At 42.5% G+C, this 17708-nt stretch overlaps 1 protein-coding gene and 1 long non-coding RNA gene across 2 annotated transcripts; both read right to left on the bottom strand.

Annotated features, from left to right (window-relative positions):
* Nucleotides 1–31: 31 nt before the first annotated feature.
* On the bottom strand, nucleotides 32–9117 carry LOC121875677. The gene is made up of 6 exons (XM_042380298.1): nucleotides 9059–9117; nucleotides 8877–8917; nucleotides 8655–8761; nucleotides 8149–8267; nucleotides 7232–7368; nucleotides 32–592 (listed from the first exon to the last, which is right to left on the bottom strand). The coding sequence occupies exons 1-6, from the start codon at nucleotides 9115–9117 to the stop codon at nucleotides 579–581; spliced, it is 477 nt and encodes a 158-aa protein (XP_042236232.1). The 3' UTR covers nucleotides 32–578.
* Nucleotides 9118–9548: 431 nt separating this feature from the next.
* Nucleotides 9549–11832, bottom strand: LOC121875771. Its single transcript, XR_006090664.1, has 4 exons — nucleotides 11724–11832; nucleotides 10995–11076; nucleotides 10421–10484; nucleotides 9549–9652 (listed from the first exon to the last, which is right to left on the bottom strand). It is a non-coding gene; the product is annotated as an uncharacterized LOC121875771 (long non-coding RNA).
* Nucleotides 11833–17708: the final 5876 nt, after the last annotated feature.

Here is a 17708-nt window from a genome sequence, read left to right on the forward strand (position 1 = left end):
CCCCCAATAGCCACACCTTCACCGCCATTTTATTACCTTAAATTTAAATATCCTAATACAGAAGTAGCTACCATACTTCTACGACTACAACTAATAATAACAATAATAATAATAATAACAATAATTAGTATTTTATTTCTTTATACTCGACAAACAATATCTCTTGAACGCAGAAACACAATGGTAAATTCAGGTGTCAGTTATTTGACCTTTTATACATAGTGAAATACATCCAGTCAACTCATCAGCTGTTATGTAAAGTTAGAATAAAAAATATATATATTATTTTATTTTGGTGAAACTTGACTCCATACCTCAAAAAAAAAAAGATGAAGATAAAAGTTCAGATGTCGTTTAATACACAGATATATATAAATATCATCATTATATTATTATTGATATTAGGCGGTGATGTTGACTTTTCATGCTGATGTTAACTTCTGGTGGTGATGTTAACTACTGGTGGTGATATTAACTACACTAGTGGTGTTGTTAACTACTAGTGGTATTGTTACCTTATTTCTCATGGTGATGTTAACTTCTGGTGGTTATGTTACAGGCAGACTTCAAGAGTGTCATCAGATATTTGATCCTGAAATAAAAGATTTTTTTTATCTTATGAAGACCAATAATAGAAAATCTTATTATATCACAGAAGAATAAAACAACAATAAAATATAAACCCTTTTTGACTGTCAGCTACGAGACACAGGAGAGACGAAAGGACAAGAGACAGTGAGAAAGGTAGGAGAGATAGTATCATACTCATAAACAACAAAAAACAAACACGAATGTAAACAAAAATAAATAAAAATAACCCAAACGACCACGGAGAGAGAGAGAGAGAGAGAGAGAGAGAGGCACACACACACACACACACACACACTCGGATCACATCTCGGATCAAAAGACTTATGCAACAGAGAGACAGAGCCTTTCATCTCAATGACCACATCCGCTACAGGTCCCTTCGCAACCGAGTCATCCGCGAAATACGCACTGCAAAGAAGTCCCACTACCCAACCAAATTACAACACCTGAAGCAGACCAACATCAGTCAATGGTATGGTAAGCTTAAAGAACTCTGTGGACTAAACAATAAGACACACCCCCTCCCCTTCCTTAGCCATCTCACTAATGTTGACGCAGCTGAGCAATCAAATAACCATTTCGCTACTATATGCCAGACGCTCCCCGGCTTGACACAACCACTCTCCCTGCTTACCTACCAGCCCCCCTTCCCACTGACTTAGTAGAAGAATTTGAAGTAGCAAAACGCCTGGACAAACTAAAATTAAAACGCTCTACCACCCCCATTGACTTACCAATGAAACTCTTCAAGGAGTTCTCCCCGGAGCTTGCTAAACCCCTATGCTCCATCATCAATGCTTCTCTCAGTCAAGCCAGATGCCCAGCTGACTGGAAGACCTCTTATGTATCACCAGTGCCCAAGTCAACCAGCCCACAATCCTTAAATCAGCTACGACCTATTGCAATCACCCCAATACCCAGCCTAATCTGTGAAAGTTTTGTGTTCGACTGGGCTTATGCTGATATTGCAGGAGTCGTAGACCCTCAGCAATTTGGCAATATGAAAACTTCCTCCACCACTCACTGTCTTGTCAGCTTTCTCGATTACATATACCGCCATCTCGAGAAACGAAAAACGTCTGTAGCTGTCGCCTTCATTGATTTCACTAAAGCATTCGACCTAGTCGACCACAATATAATCATCAACAAAGCTATTGACCTCGGGCTTCGGAGAAGTCTTATACCATGGCTTACAGACTTCCTCAGTGACCGACGCCAAGCTGTACGCTTCCGAGGGGCTGTCTCCACCTTTCAGTCACTCACCTGTGGCGTCCCCAAGGCACCAAGATGGGACCACTCTGCTTCCTTATGCTCATCAATGATGCCCTAAGAGAAACCCCTGCTCGCTAGAAATATGTCGACGACTCCACCATTGGGATCAGCGTCAACAATTCTGCTCCCGACTATACCGCCCTTCAGGATTTATTGAACAGTCTCCAAAACTGGGCCACCAACAACCATGTCACCATCAACCATACCAAGACCATGGTTATGCACATCAACCTCTCCTCCGACATTGTCCCACCTCCTTCCATTACTTTAGGTCCGAACACACTCCAGGTTGTAGATTCCACGAAGCTCCTCGGCGTCACCATAGACAACAAACTAAATTGGAAACCACACGTCAGTGAAGTTGTCAAATCCTTCAGTTTCCGTCTCCACCTCCTCCGCCGACTCAAGTCCCTCGGAGTTCCTGCACCCGAGCTCCTCAGTGTTTACACAACATTCATACTTCCCAAGCTCACCTATGCCTCCCCCCACCTGGTCTTCCTCCCTAAATGCCACACAACGTAAACACCTAGAAAAAGTGCAAAAGAGGGCATGCAAGATTATTCTCTCCCCTTCCTACTCCACATATCAAGAAGCGCTCAACACACTGACCCTTTCGACTCTCACTGACCATCACCACGACCTCATCTGCAAATTTGGTAAGAAGCTTCTACACCATCCCCGACACCGGCTCCTACTACCACCTGAGATCCCTTGTCCGAGAATTGCTGTTCGACACCACAACCGCATCCAGCCCATACGTGCACGAACTGATCGCTATAAGAACAGCCCAGTCCCAACCATTGTAAAAATTATCAATAACTTGTAATAAACCAGTGTATTCGCTCCCAGTAAATACTACTTCTTGCACTGTCACTATGTTGAAATGAACTGTAGTTTGAGCTTTTCCCCATCTAGTTATTATATATCTTATTTGTATCACTTATGTTACTTGCATATTATTTGTAATTCGAAACCCATTCCCCAAATATGTAACTGTATATTTTCAGCCTTCTGGCTGCCAAGCTCTTTCAATAAACCGTTAATTATTATTATTATTATTACACACCCACTACTACTACTACTTTGCTGTCACTCGGAATCGAGTATCACGATCATCCAGCTATGATACAATGATACGAGTTATTAGGGATGTCACCTAGGTTGGCGAGTTCTGTGGTTACTAAAGAAGCCGGTACGGGACCGGCAGGGTCGATCACAGGTGTTGCAAATGTGGGGGGGCTACATCTTGTGTGGGAGGGCGGAGGCAGCGTCTTATCGACGTTGGAGCTTGTCTGCCTCGTTATGCATTCGGGCTAACTCAATCGTATTGACACCTTGTGTGGTGATCCTCCAAGCGTTACAGGGTGGAGTAATCGTCTCTCAGGTGAGGTGGTCGATTTGGCACTTTTCAGGTTTGTCTTAAGACTATCCTTATACCTTTTTAGTTGACCGCGAAAGTTACGTTTACTGTTCGTTAGGTGACTGTAAAGTAGCTGCTTTGGCAGTCTACTGTCGTCCATGCAGGTAACATGCCCTGTCCAGCGCAGTTGTTCATGGATAATGGTAGCCCCGATGCTTCTACAGTTGGTGTCGGCAAGAATACAGGCATTTGTTCTCTGGTCTTCCCAGCGAACTTGGAGGATGGAACGTAGATTACGATGGTGAATGTTTGCAAATGCCTTGATGTGCCTCCTGTGTGTGACCCATGTCTCGCTGCATCATAGCAGGGTAGGGAAGACCACTGCTCGGTATACGTGTAACTTCGTCGATATTTTCAGCTCCCTACAGCTGAATATATGATTTCCGAGTCTGCCAAAGGCTTGAGATGCACATCTGATCCGATGCTGTATCTCTTCATCGATGTCCGCGGCGGTGGACAGGTGGGAGCCAAGACACCGAAAGTGGGCACCATTAGAGAGGGTAATACCCTTAAGCTGGCTGGATGGTGGAGGTGTGTCTGAACCAGAGGCAGGCTGAAAGACAATCTGAGTCTTACGTACATTCACCTCAAGACCGAAGTGTGAATCTGTGTAGGTGTTCAGGATCTCCTGTAGGTCGCGTTCAGTGTGAGCGACAAGGGTGAGGTCGTCTGCCTAGTGAAGCTCAGTAATGGAAGGTGCCGACACCATTGTTCCTGCTTGAAGTCGTCTTATGTTGAAAAGACCCTTCATCCGGTACTGGATGTCCCCGCCGGCTAAATTGGCGCTGGCACGAGTAAGGAAGACAGTCAAAATATAGTAGAGAGTTGGTGCCGGTACACACCCTTGTTAAGCCCCAGTTAGGATAGGGAAGAAATCAGACTGGGTGCCATTGTGTAGGACACTACCGTTCATGCCATCATGGAGTTGCCTCACAATGGCAATGAATTTTGGTGGGCAGCCAAAACGACTGAGCGTTCGCTTTCCTGTTGACCGATTGGAAAGTCTTGGTTAGGTAGTTGAAAGTCATGTACAGGTCACGATGCTGCTCTCTGTACTTTTCCTGTATCTGACGGGCAGCAAAGATCATGTCGGTGGTGCCACATGATGGTGTAAGGCCACATTAAGAATCTGGAAGGAAGTTTTTTGCTTTATGAAGAAATATGTTTTGGAGAATTCTGTCGATAATCTTGCCAGTTAAGGACAGCAGCAAGATCCAACAGTAGTTGCCACAGTCTGACCGGTCTCCCTTGTTCTTATAAATATTGTCGATGGAGGCGTCTTTAAGACCTTGAGGGATTTCCTTCTTTTCCCATATATTCTCCGAGAGAGAGTGGAGACGGCTAGTAAGCAGAGGTCCCCTTGCTTTATACTAATCGGCACAGTAGATTCCATCAGGCCCTGAGGCTTTGTTATTTTTCATCTGTTTGATGGCAGTAGTTACCTCATCCAGGGATGGAGGATAGCCGAGGTGGGTCAGCTCTGGATGCTGAGGGACCTGCTGGGTAGTCAGGATATCCACATTGGTGTTTCGGTTGAGCAGTGAATGGTAATGCTCTTTCCTGCACTGAAGGAGGCCTACATAATCATCAATTATGGAGTTAACTAATGGATGATCGGAGAGGGGCTGCGCAACGAGTGATTGGCCTATAAAATGTTTTAGTAGAATTGAAAATTTCGTACATCTTCTGCTGATAAGCAATTTTTTGCGTTTTTTTTTATATGCTTTATTTTTAAACCACTCTTTCTATAGACTGCAAAGTTCCTGCTGGGCATTCGCTTTCTTTTTGCAGAAGATATCAGCTTAGGTCCGAGACTGATGGTTGTTCTGCCAGTCAGAGCAGCACGTTTATCATCTATGAGTACATTGATTGCCGGGTCATTTTCATCAAACCAGTCCTGGTGCATTCTTTCGATCTGGCCGAGGGTCCCTGCAGGTTTTTGTCCTGACAGTGTCGAGAATATCCCATTCGGCACAGGGGTTTGGGTTGTTTGTTGTCGGGTTGTTTATCAGCCCGTGTTCGCTGCTCTCTGGAAGCATGTGCTGCTGCTAGATTCTCCAGATGCTGAGTGTTAAAAACTCTTCTGGAGGCTTGCTGCCTTTGCCGTTTTGGGGCGGCGTGAAGTGAGAGCTTGGCTCTGACAAGTCGATGATAAGTGTCACAGTGGTCTGAGCCACGCATGACACAGGTGATGAGGACATCTCGGCGATCTCTTTTTCTGACAATGATGTCAATGAGATGCCAGTGTTTGCATCGTGGGTGTTGCCACGAACCCTTGAACTTGTCGGCCTGCCTAACCAAGGTGTTGGTGATAGTGAGGTTGTGTGTGTAGCACACTTGCTTAGGAGGAGGAGTAAGCCGTTGGGATTACACTTACCTAGTCTATTTCTCCCTATGGTTCCCTGACAAATGTCAGCATCTCTGCCAACTCTGATATTGAAGTCACCAAGGAGGACAACCTTATCTTATTTGGGGATAAAGGATAGCACTCTTTCGAGGTCGACGTAAAGGGCCTCCTTGATATCATCCTCTGCATCCAGTGTTGCGGTGTATGCACTGATGAAAAAGGAATGACGAGTGACTCAGTGGGACTCGAAGCGTCATGAAGCGCTCGTTGATCCCAATAGGCATTTCAGTCACCTCTGCAGTGTGCGTTGACAGTTGGCAAAGCCAACTCCATAAATTCTCTCTCTCTTCCCCGAAGAAGGTAAAGCCAGACCACCGTTCTGTTAGTTGACCCTCGGCTGGGAGCTGAGACTTACTAATGGCTGCTATGTCGATGTTATGCCTAGCCAACTCTTGCCACAAGGGCGGTTCTTATTTCAGGACGCTCATTTGTGTCAGTATCCAGAAGGCTCCTGACATTCCATGCAGCGACCAGAAGAGGTTGTATATTTAGTTTTTGTTTGGATCTGGTTTTTATTGTGTTTTTGACCACAAAAGGATGACCTTACTGGGTGCAGTTACCCAGTCAGGTTTGTTTTTATGGCAGGCTATGCTTAGAGCACCTTTTCTAGCTCCCTCTTCATGTGGGAGGAGCAGAGTAGCTCCTTGAAAGGGCTGGTCAGTCCCAGAGACAGGACCGGATTGCACTCCTGCTTAGACCCCCGTGCATAAGCGTGCTGCCCATGTGCAGAGTTGTGACTAGAGATTCCTGGCAGTCATCTTGGCCTGTCCGTCGCCACTCGTCCGTCGCCATAGGACTTTGGGGGTATGAGCTGGGTGATGGCTGCGCGTGAGTGTTTTATGTGGTGAAGCAGGAACGCAGGCTGCAACCACACATCTTGGCTCTCCCTTTTCCTGATCCAGTGGTGCAAGTGTTGCAACGACTGGGGAGAGGGAGAGTTGCAATGGACTGCCAATATACCAGTTTGTTTGGTTTCGCCTTAGTTGCCTGTCCATCAGGAATTGCCTTCGTCCGCTGGTGTTGTTGTTGGGTTCCCATGTTGGTCACCTTATCCGCCTATACCGTTCTGTAAGCTTGTCTGCCTGATGCGGCGCTCTACCACGGATTTTTCGTTTGGGGTTTACTGCCGTAGGCTTATACCTACCACGTTTAATCTGCAAAGGCAGCGGGGCGGTGGTTGGTAGGCGCCAGGACGTGTCCACATGCCAGTAGGTCTTTGCGCCGTCCCTCTCAGGACCATTGCTACTCCGAGATCCCCTGCTTGTCTAGACTGGGCCCACGAGGCACCCAGTTACCGTTTGTTGCCACAGCAGGAGACTTGATGATGAAAAGGCTGTGTACTAGCAGTGGAAGACTTATGCAAGTTGCTTCCCTGTTCGCCACGAGGGTTAGCCAGCGGCGGTAGTTGAAAGCGAGAGGGAGCAAGCAGTACTTGCACCTTAACACTTCCATAATGCTGCCACACTAGACACATTTAACCAACCTGTGTGCGAATACACACACACACACACACACACACACACACACACACACACACTGACCTGTAATTGTCATGGTGAAGCCCCTTCCTACTCGGTTACCATCGGCGGAAGTGGAGAGGAAGATCACGGTAAACGTCTTCTGCTGAACGTTTGCTGTCTCAACCGTCCACATCCTATCTGTCACTTTATTGCAGTACCTGATGGTGACATAGGGATGGTGAGACGTCAGAGAGGGGATGGTGAGATAGGAAATGGTGAGATGAACACATAAGAGGTGGTGACGGTCACCACCTCTTATGTGTTCACCTTGACTCGAGAGGGATGGTGACACGAGAGGGCTGGTGATACAGGAGATGGTAACACGAGAGGGATGGTGATACAGGAGATGGTAACACGAGAGGGCTGGTGATACAGGAGATGGTGACACGAGAGGGCTGGTGATACAGGAGATGGTAACACGAGAGGGATGGTGATACAGGAGATGGTAACACGAGAGGGATGGTGTTACAGGAGATGGTAACACGAGAGGGATGGTGATACAGGAGATGGTAACACGAGAGGGATGGTGATAAACTAATGTTAACACAAGAGTTGCTAGACACAACACAAAAGGAAAAGAAACATTGATGGCTTATACCTACACCTCTCACTGATACTATACCAAGTTGTATCTCGTGACGACCGGTACATGTAAACCGGGTGCCTCTGTAACCTTAGCTCCATACAGGGAGGCTAATAACTATACCATAAAGTGGTCTTACAGCATCTCACACACCTATTGACATTTTCTGTACAGTAGTGAACACATCCTCAGTCAGGCAAAGTTACGTATGAAAATTAATGATGTAACTCTAGGGTCTAACTTCTGAACCTCGCTTATAACCACAAGACATAGGACTTCCTCACTCGTCCAACGTGTGCATACGACAAGACCCTTAAACAACATGGTAAGACGAAGGAAGACAGTTAATCCTCACTTTCTCGTTTCCCCCGTCACGGAGAGGTAGTCGTGTGGGCACCTCCTGGGTCGACGTCTTTGGGAGTAGATATAACCATCATTTATGAAGAGCACCGCCTTCACCCCCTGCTGAGATATCTGACAAAAAATACATTTACGTGTGAGAGGAGGATAATATTGGTTGAGAACGTGAAGGAGTTATGTTGGTGAACTTGTTGTTAAGAGAGATAGTGAATAACTGCTTTATTAGACTGAAAATTAATAACTAATAATACTATTAATAATATTATAGTTCTAATTATTATTATTATTATTATTATTATTATCATTACTATTATTGACTGCATTATAATGGTATCAATACTATTATTATTGCAACTATTTTATTCTATTACAATATCATTAATATAGTTTTCATTCTTATCATTTGTATTTTTTTTTTTATTCTTCACATTCTACTTCATCTGTATGTTATATTAGAGAACCACTCTTGTGTTAAGTTGCACTACGTCGCATTAAACTTACCTTTACTTCCAAGCTGCAGGTGATATCTTCTGGGTACGCTTTCGGGTAATTTGGGGTATTCCAGGTATATTTGGATCCCGGTTCTACCTCGTAAGTTACGTTACACCCTGAGAGAGAAAGAGAGAGAGACAGGTAATTGTACAGGTGTATGTAGATACTGATGATCTGTTATAACAATTTGTGACACGTTTAATTTGTATTGTCCACAGAGAAAATGGTTACCTTGTATGGTTGTAGTTGTGGTGGGAGTGGTTGTGGTAGTACTTGTGGTGGTTGTGGTAGTACTTGTGGTGGGAGTGGTTGTGCTGGTACTTGTGGTGGTTGTGGTAGTACTTGTGGTGGTTGTTGTGGTGGTTGTGGTTGTGGTAGGGTGGTGGTGGCTGTGTACTGTGGTAAGGGAGTACTGTGTGGTTGTGGTAGAGCACTTGTGGTTGTGGGAGCACTTGTGGTGGTTGGGGAGCATTGGGTGGTAGTACTTGTGGTGGTTGTGGTAGTACTTGTGGTGGTTGTGGTAGTACTTGTGGTGGTTGTGGTAGTACTTGTGGTGGTTGTGGAAGTACTTGTGGTGGTTGTGGTAGTACTTGTGGTGGTTGTGGTAGTACTTGTGGTGGTTGTGGTAGTACTTGTGGTGGTTGTGGAAGTACTTGTGGTGGTTGTGGTTGTAGTTGTGGTGGAGATGGTAGTTGGTGTAGTTGTGGGGAGGTTTGTAGTTGTGGTTGTTGTAGTTATGGTGGTAGCTGGTGTGGTTGTAGGGAGGGTTGTGGTTGAGGTAGTAGTTGGTGTGGTTGTTGGGAGGGTAGTAATAGTAGTAGTAGTAGAAGTAATAGTAGTAGTAGTAATAGTAGTAGTGGTTGAAGTAGCAGTTGGTACAGTTGTGGTGGTAGTTGGCGTAATGGTGGTAGTTGGCGTAATGGTGGTAGTTGGCGTAATGGTGGTAGTTGGCGTAATGGTGGTAGTTGTGGTGGTTGGAGCAGTAGCCGAGTTCATGTTGACGGCCGCTGGAAGAAAACGAAAAACACCACTAGAGTCTGACATGAAAGTGATGCTTACGGGATACCTATTAATCCAGTATCAGATGACGTGAAGATTAGCATCCCCCCTCCCCTCTCAACAGCTTCTTTCACCTGATGAGTAAACACCCTAACGCTACTTGTGAGGAGGGTTAGGTTAGGTTAAGTTTAATCTGATTACGTTGGGTTGTTAGATTAGTATTGGTTAGGATAAAGCTAGAAAAGGTTAAGTTAGATTAAGTTAGATTAGGTAAGGTCAAGTTAGATTAAGTGAGGTTAGATTAGGTTAGGTTGGTAGAGTAAGTTAAATCAAGTTAGATTACGTTAAATAGGGTTAGATTAAGTTACATTAGGTTAGCTTAAGTCAAGTTAGATTAGGTGAGGTTAGATTAGGTTAAGTTAAGTTAAGATTAGCTTTAGGATGGATAATCTTAAGGTAAAATGGGCTGGGGTGTGTTAATCCTCAGGTGATCCCAAAAAACAATCCATACCTATCCCCATGATTTACTATGGAGGATAAATTTACAGTGGATGATAAGTTTACAATGGATAATAAATGCATGGATGATAATTTACACCGAATAATAATTAACAATGTATAATCATTTGCAATGGAAGATAATTTACAATGGATGATAATTTACAATTTATAATAATTCTACAATGGCTGATGATTTACAATGCAAGATAATTCTACAACGGATAATGATTTACAAAGTAAGATAATTCTACAATGGATAATGATTTACAATTTACCTTTCATCATACAGTAACACCGTTGTCGACCCTCTTCAAAAGCTTTACTCCTCAAACCTGGCCTCTGGACTCACCGTGTGAAGAGAGACCAAGAGGGAATATATGAGAACTGAGAAGAAGGTGAACATTTGGTATTGGAGAAGGGGAGATAGATAATAAAGATAAGAGAATATATAGAAGGATGGCCGATAGAGAGAGTAAGAAAGACGAGAGAAAAAAAAGAAGAAGAAAGATTACAAAAATATTCTAGAAAATAAAAGAGGAGAGGAAGACGAACAAAAAAAATCGAACTAAAAAATCACAAATTCATCAATAACTTTCAATAACAGACCAAGAAAAATATATATTTCACATCGCACGAATTCATAACTATAATATACCATTAACATTGGAGAAAAATAACAATATCGGATCTTTGCTATTGAAAAAAGTATTTATTTTCTTCAATAACGAGAAAAAAAGAGGAAGAAGAGGAGGAGGACGAGCAGGAAGAAGACGTAGAGGGGGGCGGAGGAAGAGTGTCATCATCAGAAAGGTTAATCAACAGAGTTAATAAAGAAGAAGATTCACTAACCTGGTTGGTGGTCCAGACGTCGTACTTCCCCTCCCATGTGATGCCTCTCGTTACCACCACACACACCGTCAACATCGCCAATCTGAGGGAGGTGGAGAAGGATGTTCAAAGTATAAACTAAAGCCAATATGAGATGAAGTTACTCTGAAGGATCTAGGGATGGGTAGAAGGCGGGAGATGTGCTGTATAGAATGGGAAGAAAGGCTCTATAGATAGGAGGGACGCCAAACAATATGAGAGAGAGAGAGAGAGAGAGAGAGAGAGAGAGAGAGAGAGAGAGAGAGAGGATATGACGTTAGCGTTATCTTCGACTGACATATCCGGTGGCCCTAACACTCCTAAACAAGAGAATAAAAACACTACTGTAGCTTTCACTAAACTTGAACTTACTTAAATAAATTCCCATAATTTAGAATTTTAAATGGCGAGTATTTGAGAGATAAAATGAATAATTTGATGTATACCACTGAGAAGTTTCTACGTATTTATAGTTAAGGATAATGGCAAGCTGTTCTCATATAATTATATACAATCCAGTCGCATCCATTCTGAATGATAAAATATAACATTTCACATACAACACCAGTTTCCTGTATGCTGCTGACCTCAAACGAAATACTCCCGACATAATAAACTAGCTTGCGTGGTCACTACAAGACACTATGAAGGGATCACTGTAGAAATTCTGCAAGATTATAATACAACCAGCAGCGGAAACAAGTTCAACACCTCATCCTGTTGGTTGAGATAGCCGAGGGGATACAAATCTTCCGTGAGGCGTCGCTACTAAGAAAGTTTGCAGGTTATGCGAGTGCTGTGGATCTGACGACCTCTCTAGAGGCTGTACAGAAACATACTAAAAACACCTACACCAAATTTAAATTATCACTTGTAGCGACATTCATACCTGATATGAGAAATTGCATCTAATTAATGAGAGAGCACCAGCACTTGGCTTGTATAAATTCTTAAACTGGTCCTGATATGTTCCTCGGATTTGTGTAGGATTTATTGGTGTCAAGTCAACCTGGAATCTGTAGGGGATAGTTATATCACCATCAGAGCAGCACCTGTACTTCAGGAGTCACTCTTGTAGGTTACAGGGAATAACCCAATGAACCGGTCTGATGACTAATGTGTATATAATGGTTTATCAATAGCATTAATTAATTTCTAAGGTGGGATTCTGCCCCCCCCCGACTCTCACGAAATCAGGTCATCTCTCTTTAGTTTAGTTTTGTTCAGGAGTCTACTTCATAGCTCTTCTTTTACAACCTACGTATAACCCACATAAATATATCGACGACTCCACCATTGGGATCAGCGTCAACAATTCTGCTCCCAACTATACCGCCCTTCAGGATTTATTGAACAGTCTCCAAAACTGGGCCACCAACAACCACGTCACCATCAACCATACCAAGACCATAGTTATGCACATCAACATCTCCTCCGACGTTGTCCAACCCCCTTCCATTACTTTAGGTCCGAACACACTCCAGGTTGTAGATTCCACGAAGCTCCTCGGCGTCACCATAGACAACAAACTAAATTGGAAACCACACGTCAGTGAAGTTGTCAAATCCTCCAGTTTCCGTCTCCACCTCCTCCGCCGACTCAAGTCCCTCGGAGTTCCTGCACCCGAGCTCCTCAGTGTTTACACAACATTCATACTTCCCAAGCTCACCTATGCCTCCCCACCTGGTCTTCCTCCTAAATGCCACACAACGTAAACACCTAGAAAAAGTGCAAAAGAGGGCATGCAAGATTATTCTCTCCCTTCCTACTCCACATATCAAGAAGCGCTCAACACACTGACCCTTTCGACTCTCACTGACCATCACCACGACCTCATCTGCAAATTTGGTAAGAAGCTTCTACACCATCCTCGATACCGGCTCCTACTACCACCTGAGATCCCTAGTCCGAGAATTGCTGTTCGACACCACAACCGCATCCAGCCCATACGTGCACGAACTGATCGCTATAAGAACAGCCCAGTCCCAACCATTGTAAAAATTATCAATAACTTGTAATAAACCAGTGTATTCACTCCCAGTAAACACTACTCCTTGCACTGTCACTATGTTGAAATGAACTGTAGTTTGAGCTTTTCCCCATCTAGTTATTATATGTCTTATTTGTGTCACTTATGTTACTTGTATATTATTTGTAATTCGAAACCCATTCCCCAAATATGTAACTGTATATTTTCAGCCTTCTGGCTGCCAAGCCCTTTCAATAAACCGTTAATTATTATTATTATTATTATTATTATTATTATTATTATTATTATTATTACTATGCACATACATAAACATAAACTTCATACATGTATACACACACACATATATATATATAACAAATATAAAATTATTCTCACGACCATCTAATCACTTTCACCAAGAATTTGGGTTTCTCCGAAGTGTCTTATCGGCCCTTCGGTGTTTTTGCCCTTGGGGCGATGGCCTGGAGCCGCCTCCTCGCTTAGTTGCAGTTTCGACAATGACACAGGAAATGTGTTATTGATAACATCGTTCATGTGACACATAAGACACTGCGGTAGCAACGATTGTTTGATGTACGGTCCCCATCTCTCTTAGCGGCCTAGGAAGTATTTGAACCACTCGGGAACGAGAGAGAGAGAGAGAGAGAGAGAGAGAGAGATAAATGGAAGTGAGCCTTTATAAATCTGACATGAATCCACCCGTAACGAACTACGCTAGAATATTATTAGCATGTGTATTTATGTATCAATAACTCCTTTTTAGCCTGCTTAATTACTGCCGTAAAAGATAAACATATTGTATCTACATATGTTAACGTAGCCTTTGACTATTCAAGTAGGAATATTTAATCGGAAAATACTATATACTAAAAGTGAGATATTCAGAAGAAAATAATTTTGTTAAGTGATATATGCGGTATACAGAGAACACATGAAGACAAACTACACTAGCAAGCTGTCAACTTGTATAGAGTGGTGTTTCTTTCACAGATGTGAACTTCAGTTTAAAATTTTGTCTTGATAGATGTTTGTACCAGTTATGAATGTTGTACCTCTTTCCACGCATATCTACATACATATGTATGTATCTATTGGTCATCTTAACTTTAACCAATTATTCTGACTAAAAATATCTTGAGGTGCTGTCGGGTGAATTTCTATGCATGTCAATTATTCTGGATTTATGATACAGCACAGATAAACAGACGCTTAAGAGTCTGTGACCTTGATTTTTGAACTTTTGACCAGAGAAGATTGTCATGGTGAACAGAACTGTGTAGCTAATTTCGTCCTCCATTAAGCTATGTATTAAATATAAAATTTGTCATATGTCAATACTGCACAGGGAACAGTGGCAGATACTTTCATTCACGTGACCTTAATCGTGCTCCAGTGTTTGCCTCTGTTGTGTTATCAAGATCAATCTTTCCTATGTTTCCATTGTGGATCTACATGAAATTATTTTATATAAATAATTATGGTTTACCTATGCGCGTTTTACTTTATTCAACATCAGGTATCCATACTCTCTTTAAACAATCTGTACCTAGTCTTTGTCACTAATATTCTAGCAAGACGCCAAAAGTGAATGAAAACAAAAGAAATGCGTTATAATAACAGGATTTCCCAAAGACTTTTTATTCATTCTATTCCATGACGCAGTAGCACTTAACTTACGGAAGTGGATGTACAGTTTGTTTGAAATTATTAATGAATCCGAGAGTTTGACGAAGACAAACTTCCTTTGACGTCAGAGAGTCTGTGTGTGTGTGTGTGTGTGAAGATGTTTTGGAGGTTAGCATCTTCCACCTATATATTTCAGGGTAGTTCAGGATGGTTCGGTATGGTTCAGGATGGATCAGGATGACTCAAGGTGGTTAACTGTGGTTCAGGGTGGCTCAGTATGGTTCAAGGTGATTTAGTATGGCTCAGGATGGCTTACTATGGTTCAGAATGGTCCAGTATAGTTCAGGGTGGCCCAAGGTGGTTCAGTATGGTTCAGGATGACTCAGTATGGTTCAGGATGGCTCAAGGTGGTTCAGTATGGTTCAGGGTAACTGAAGGTGATGCACTATGGTTCAGGATGGTTTAGTATGGTTCAGGGTGGCTCAGGGTGGCTCAGGGTGGGTAGGGTGGTTCAGTATGGTTCAGGGTGGCTTAGTATGGTTAAGGATGACTCAAGGTGGTTCAGTATGGTTCAGTATGGTTTAGTATGGTTCACGGTGCTTTAGTATGGTTCAGGGTGCTTTAGTATGGTTCAGGGTAGTTCAGTATGGTTCAGGGTGGTTCAGTATGGTTCAGGATGGTTCAGCGTGACTCAGGTCCAACAAACTATATATTTAGTTCACAGAATATTTTATCCTGACCAGTAAGAGGAATGAGAGTCCAAGCACTCGAGTCCTTAGTACGAGTTTTTCCATGCCTATAGAGGTTCGAGTGCAATCAACCTCTCTAGACATACAGCCAGACCTGTCCCTTCCTTCAAGCCAACCAAGGAAGATTTAATTTGTTTTTTGTTTGTTTTTTTGCATTCCGTAAGTAATCGTGGCCAGAAAGCCGAGGCACTGAGTTTGTGTTCCCGCTGTAGTTGGAATTTCGTGACAGTATAGTGTAGTTATATATTTTTTTTTAACAATACAGTGAAAACTCCATATAAAGGACTTCTCTCAATTTAATCCGTTAGATGAGGATTTCACATCTAAAGGACTCTCGATATGAAGGAGTATTATCTCTATATAGTTCGTTTAATGGAGGTATCAAATATAACAGATCTTCTATATAACGAAATTTCATCTCCATGTAGTCCGTTAAATAGGGGTTTTACTGTAGTTTGATTTGTGTTCTTTTATAAAGTGATTAATTTTATCTACATGATAAGGATATTAAGTGATATGATCATGGTTCTATATTGTAAACGTAAGGAACTAAAGGCAACAGAGGGATAACACGCCACCAGCAACTAAATGATAAGAACCTGAAATAAAGAAGTGGTGTGTGTGAGAGAGAGAGAGAGAGAGAGAGAGAGAGAGAGAGAGAGAGAGAGAGAGAGCTGTTATAATCCAAACCAACGATTCAATTCTTATAAAAAAAAGTCTCCATAGTTCAGCTGTAGATAATAAACCCGAGTATAACTGAATATATCTGATCGAGAAAAAAAAACACCTCACTATATATCATTTTACAGTCTATGTAAATAACTTCTCTTTTCAAACTTACCGAAGTAGTGTCATACTTCATACTCAATTCACGTGTCACACTTTGCAGTACGATTGCCTTTTACACTGTGATATATATTCTCCGTGTGTCCAATACGTCACAAGTGGGTCAAGGCTTACCTATAGGACAAGGGGTGAGGGGGACCTGGCTCAAACACACATGATTATTTTTGTTTTGGTTCAAGGACTATTGTTCCGTGGGTATTTTTTGAGGCCCCTTCCTAAGTGGGTATTTTGTCCGAGTATACTGTATAGTTCGTCGATCTTGGGTTATAAGGTCGGTCCAAGGGTAAAGGCTGTCGTAACTACTACACACTTTTTCGTATATGTTTATATTTTCTGGATTTCGTTTTTTTTTATTGGATGATGAAAACCCAGAATAAAATCACTTCATTTTTAAAAAGACGTTAATCAACTTGACTATCTCTCTCCTGTCTCACATCTCCCTCCGGTAAATATATATAGTAGAGTTAACGTCAGAGCGATTATCAAGAAATATAAACAAGTACAAATCGAAGTATAAATTACAAGTATCATGAGTCTCCAACATAGACAAGAGGATCCAACATGGAGGAGAGGATTCAACACGACCAAATATACAACAATATTCTCATAACTGCATTGCAACACACATTCACTTTATGAAATGATTTGCCATTAGAGTTGAATCTTTTTTTTATTCTTTCTTTTTCAGTACATAATTCACCTGCCATGTTCATATCCTCTTGCATTTTATTAGCCTGAATCAATTTGTATTCACAGACTGCTAAGGTTTGTTTAGTCTGCCTCTCTATCTCTTACTGTGCTCTTAAGTTGGTGAGAGTATCTCCCGTTGTTCTCCCGACCTGGGTAGATTATCGCCTTACTAACAGCATCTAATTAGCTAATACTTCATGCAGCGAAATGATCAAATGGAGTAAACGACCAATCAAGCCAGGGGAGATTACGTCGCCCCCTCTATACAAAAGATCTCATAGAATATTATCTCACCAGGTGTAGAGGACTGCCTGCCTTCCCTCCCTTCCTCCATGTGTCAGTGCAGGTTACTAACTTCAAACATGCTAATAGTTGTGACATTAACCCCAATGCAAACTTGACTAAGTATAATTTTCCCCTTGTCATGACGACCTCCATACCCTTGAGTCCCAGGTGTCTCGCACGGTCAGTATTCTCAGTGTCAGCGGTGCCGGAGCTTGGATGTACTGTACCTGCTCCCTGTGCAGTGTTCCCCGTGTTGTGGTTTAGCGCCGCAAAGGCTGTAAAGTCCTCGCTAAAGTACCTGACAGCAACGCACTCAAGGACACTCCCCCAAACACCCCAGTCTGCAAGATGAGGTACTCCTTTGCCTATAAATACTGTATAGCCTCCATGACAAAGTTTTTTTTTTCAGTGTTATTCTTGAAGTTAAATGTGCAGTGTCCCAGAGATCTGCTCACCACTTCTCAACAATACGCTGACTAAGTTTATTGTTATTTGTCATACAGTTTTTAA

Source organism: Homarus americanus, unplaced genomic scaffold (genome assembly GCF_018991925.1).
Source record: "Homarus americanus isolate GMGI-L3 unplaced genomic scaffold, GMGI_Hamer_2.0 scaffold22250, whole genome shotgun sequence".
Taxonomy (NCBI): domain Eukaryota; kingdom Metazoa; phylum Arthropoda; class Malacostraca; order Decapoda; family Nephropidae; genus Homarus; species Homarus americanus.

Coding starts and splice junctions, on each gene's coding strand:
- LOC121875677 (XM_042380298.1), bottom strand. CDS start 9,117: ATGCTCCCCAACCACCACAAGTGCTCCCACAACCACAAGTGCTCTACC. Junction 8,918..9,058: donor TGCTCTACCACAACCACACA/GTACTCCCTTAC, acceptor AACCACCACAAG/TACTACCACAACCACTCCCA. Junction 8,762..8,876: donor CACAACTACAACCATACAAG/GTAACCATTTTC, acceptor TTTCTCTCTCAG/GGTGTAACGTAACTTACGAG.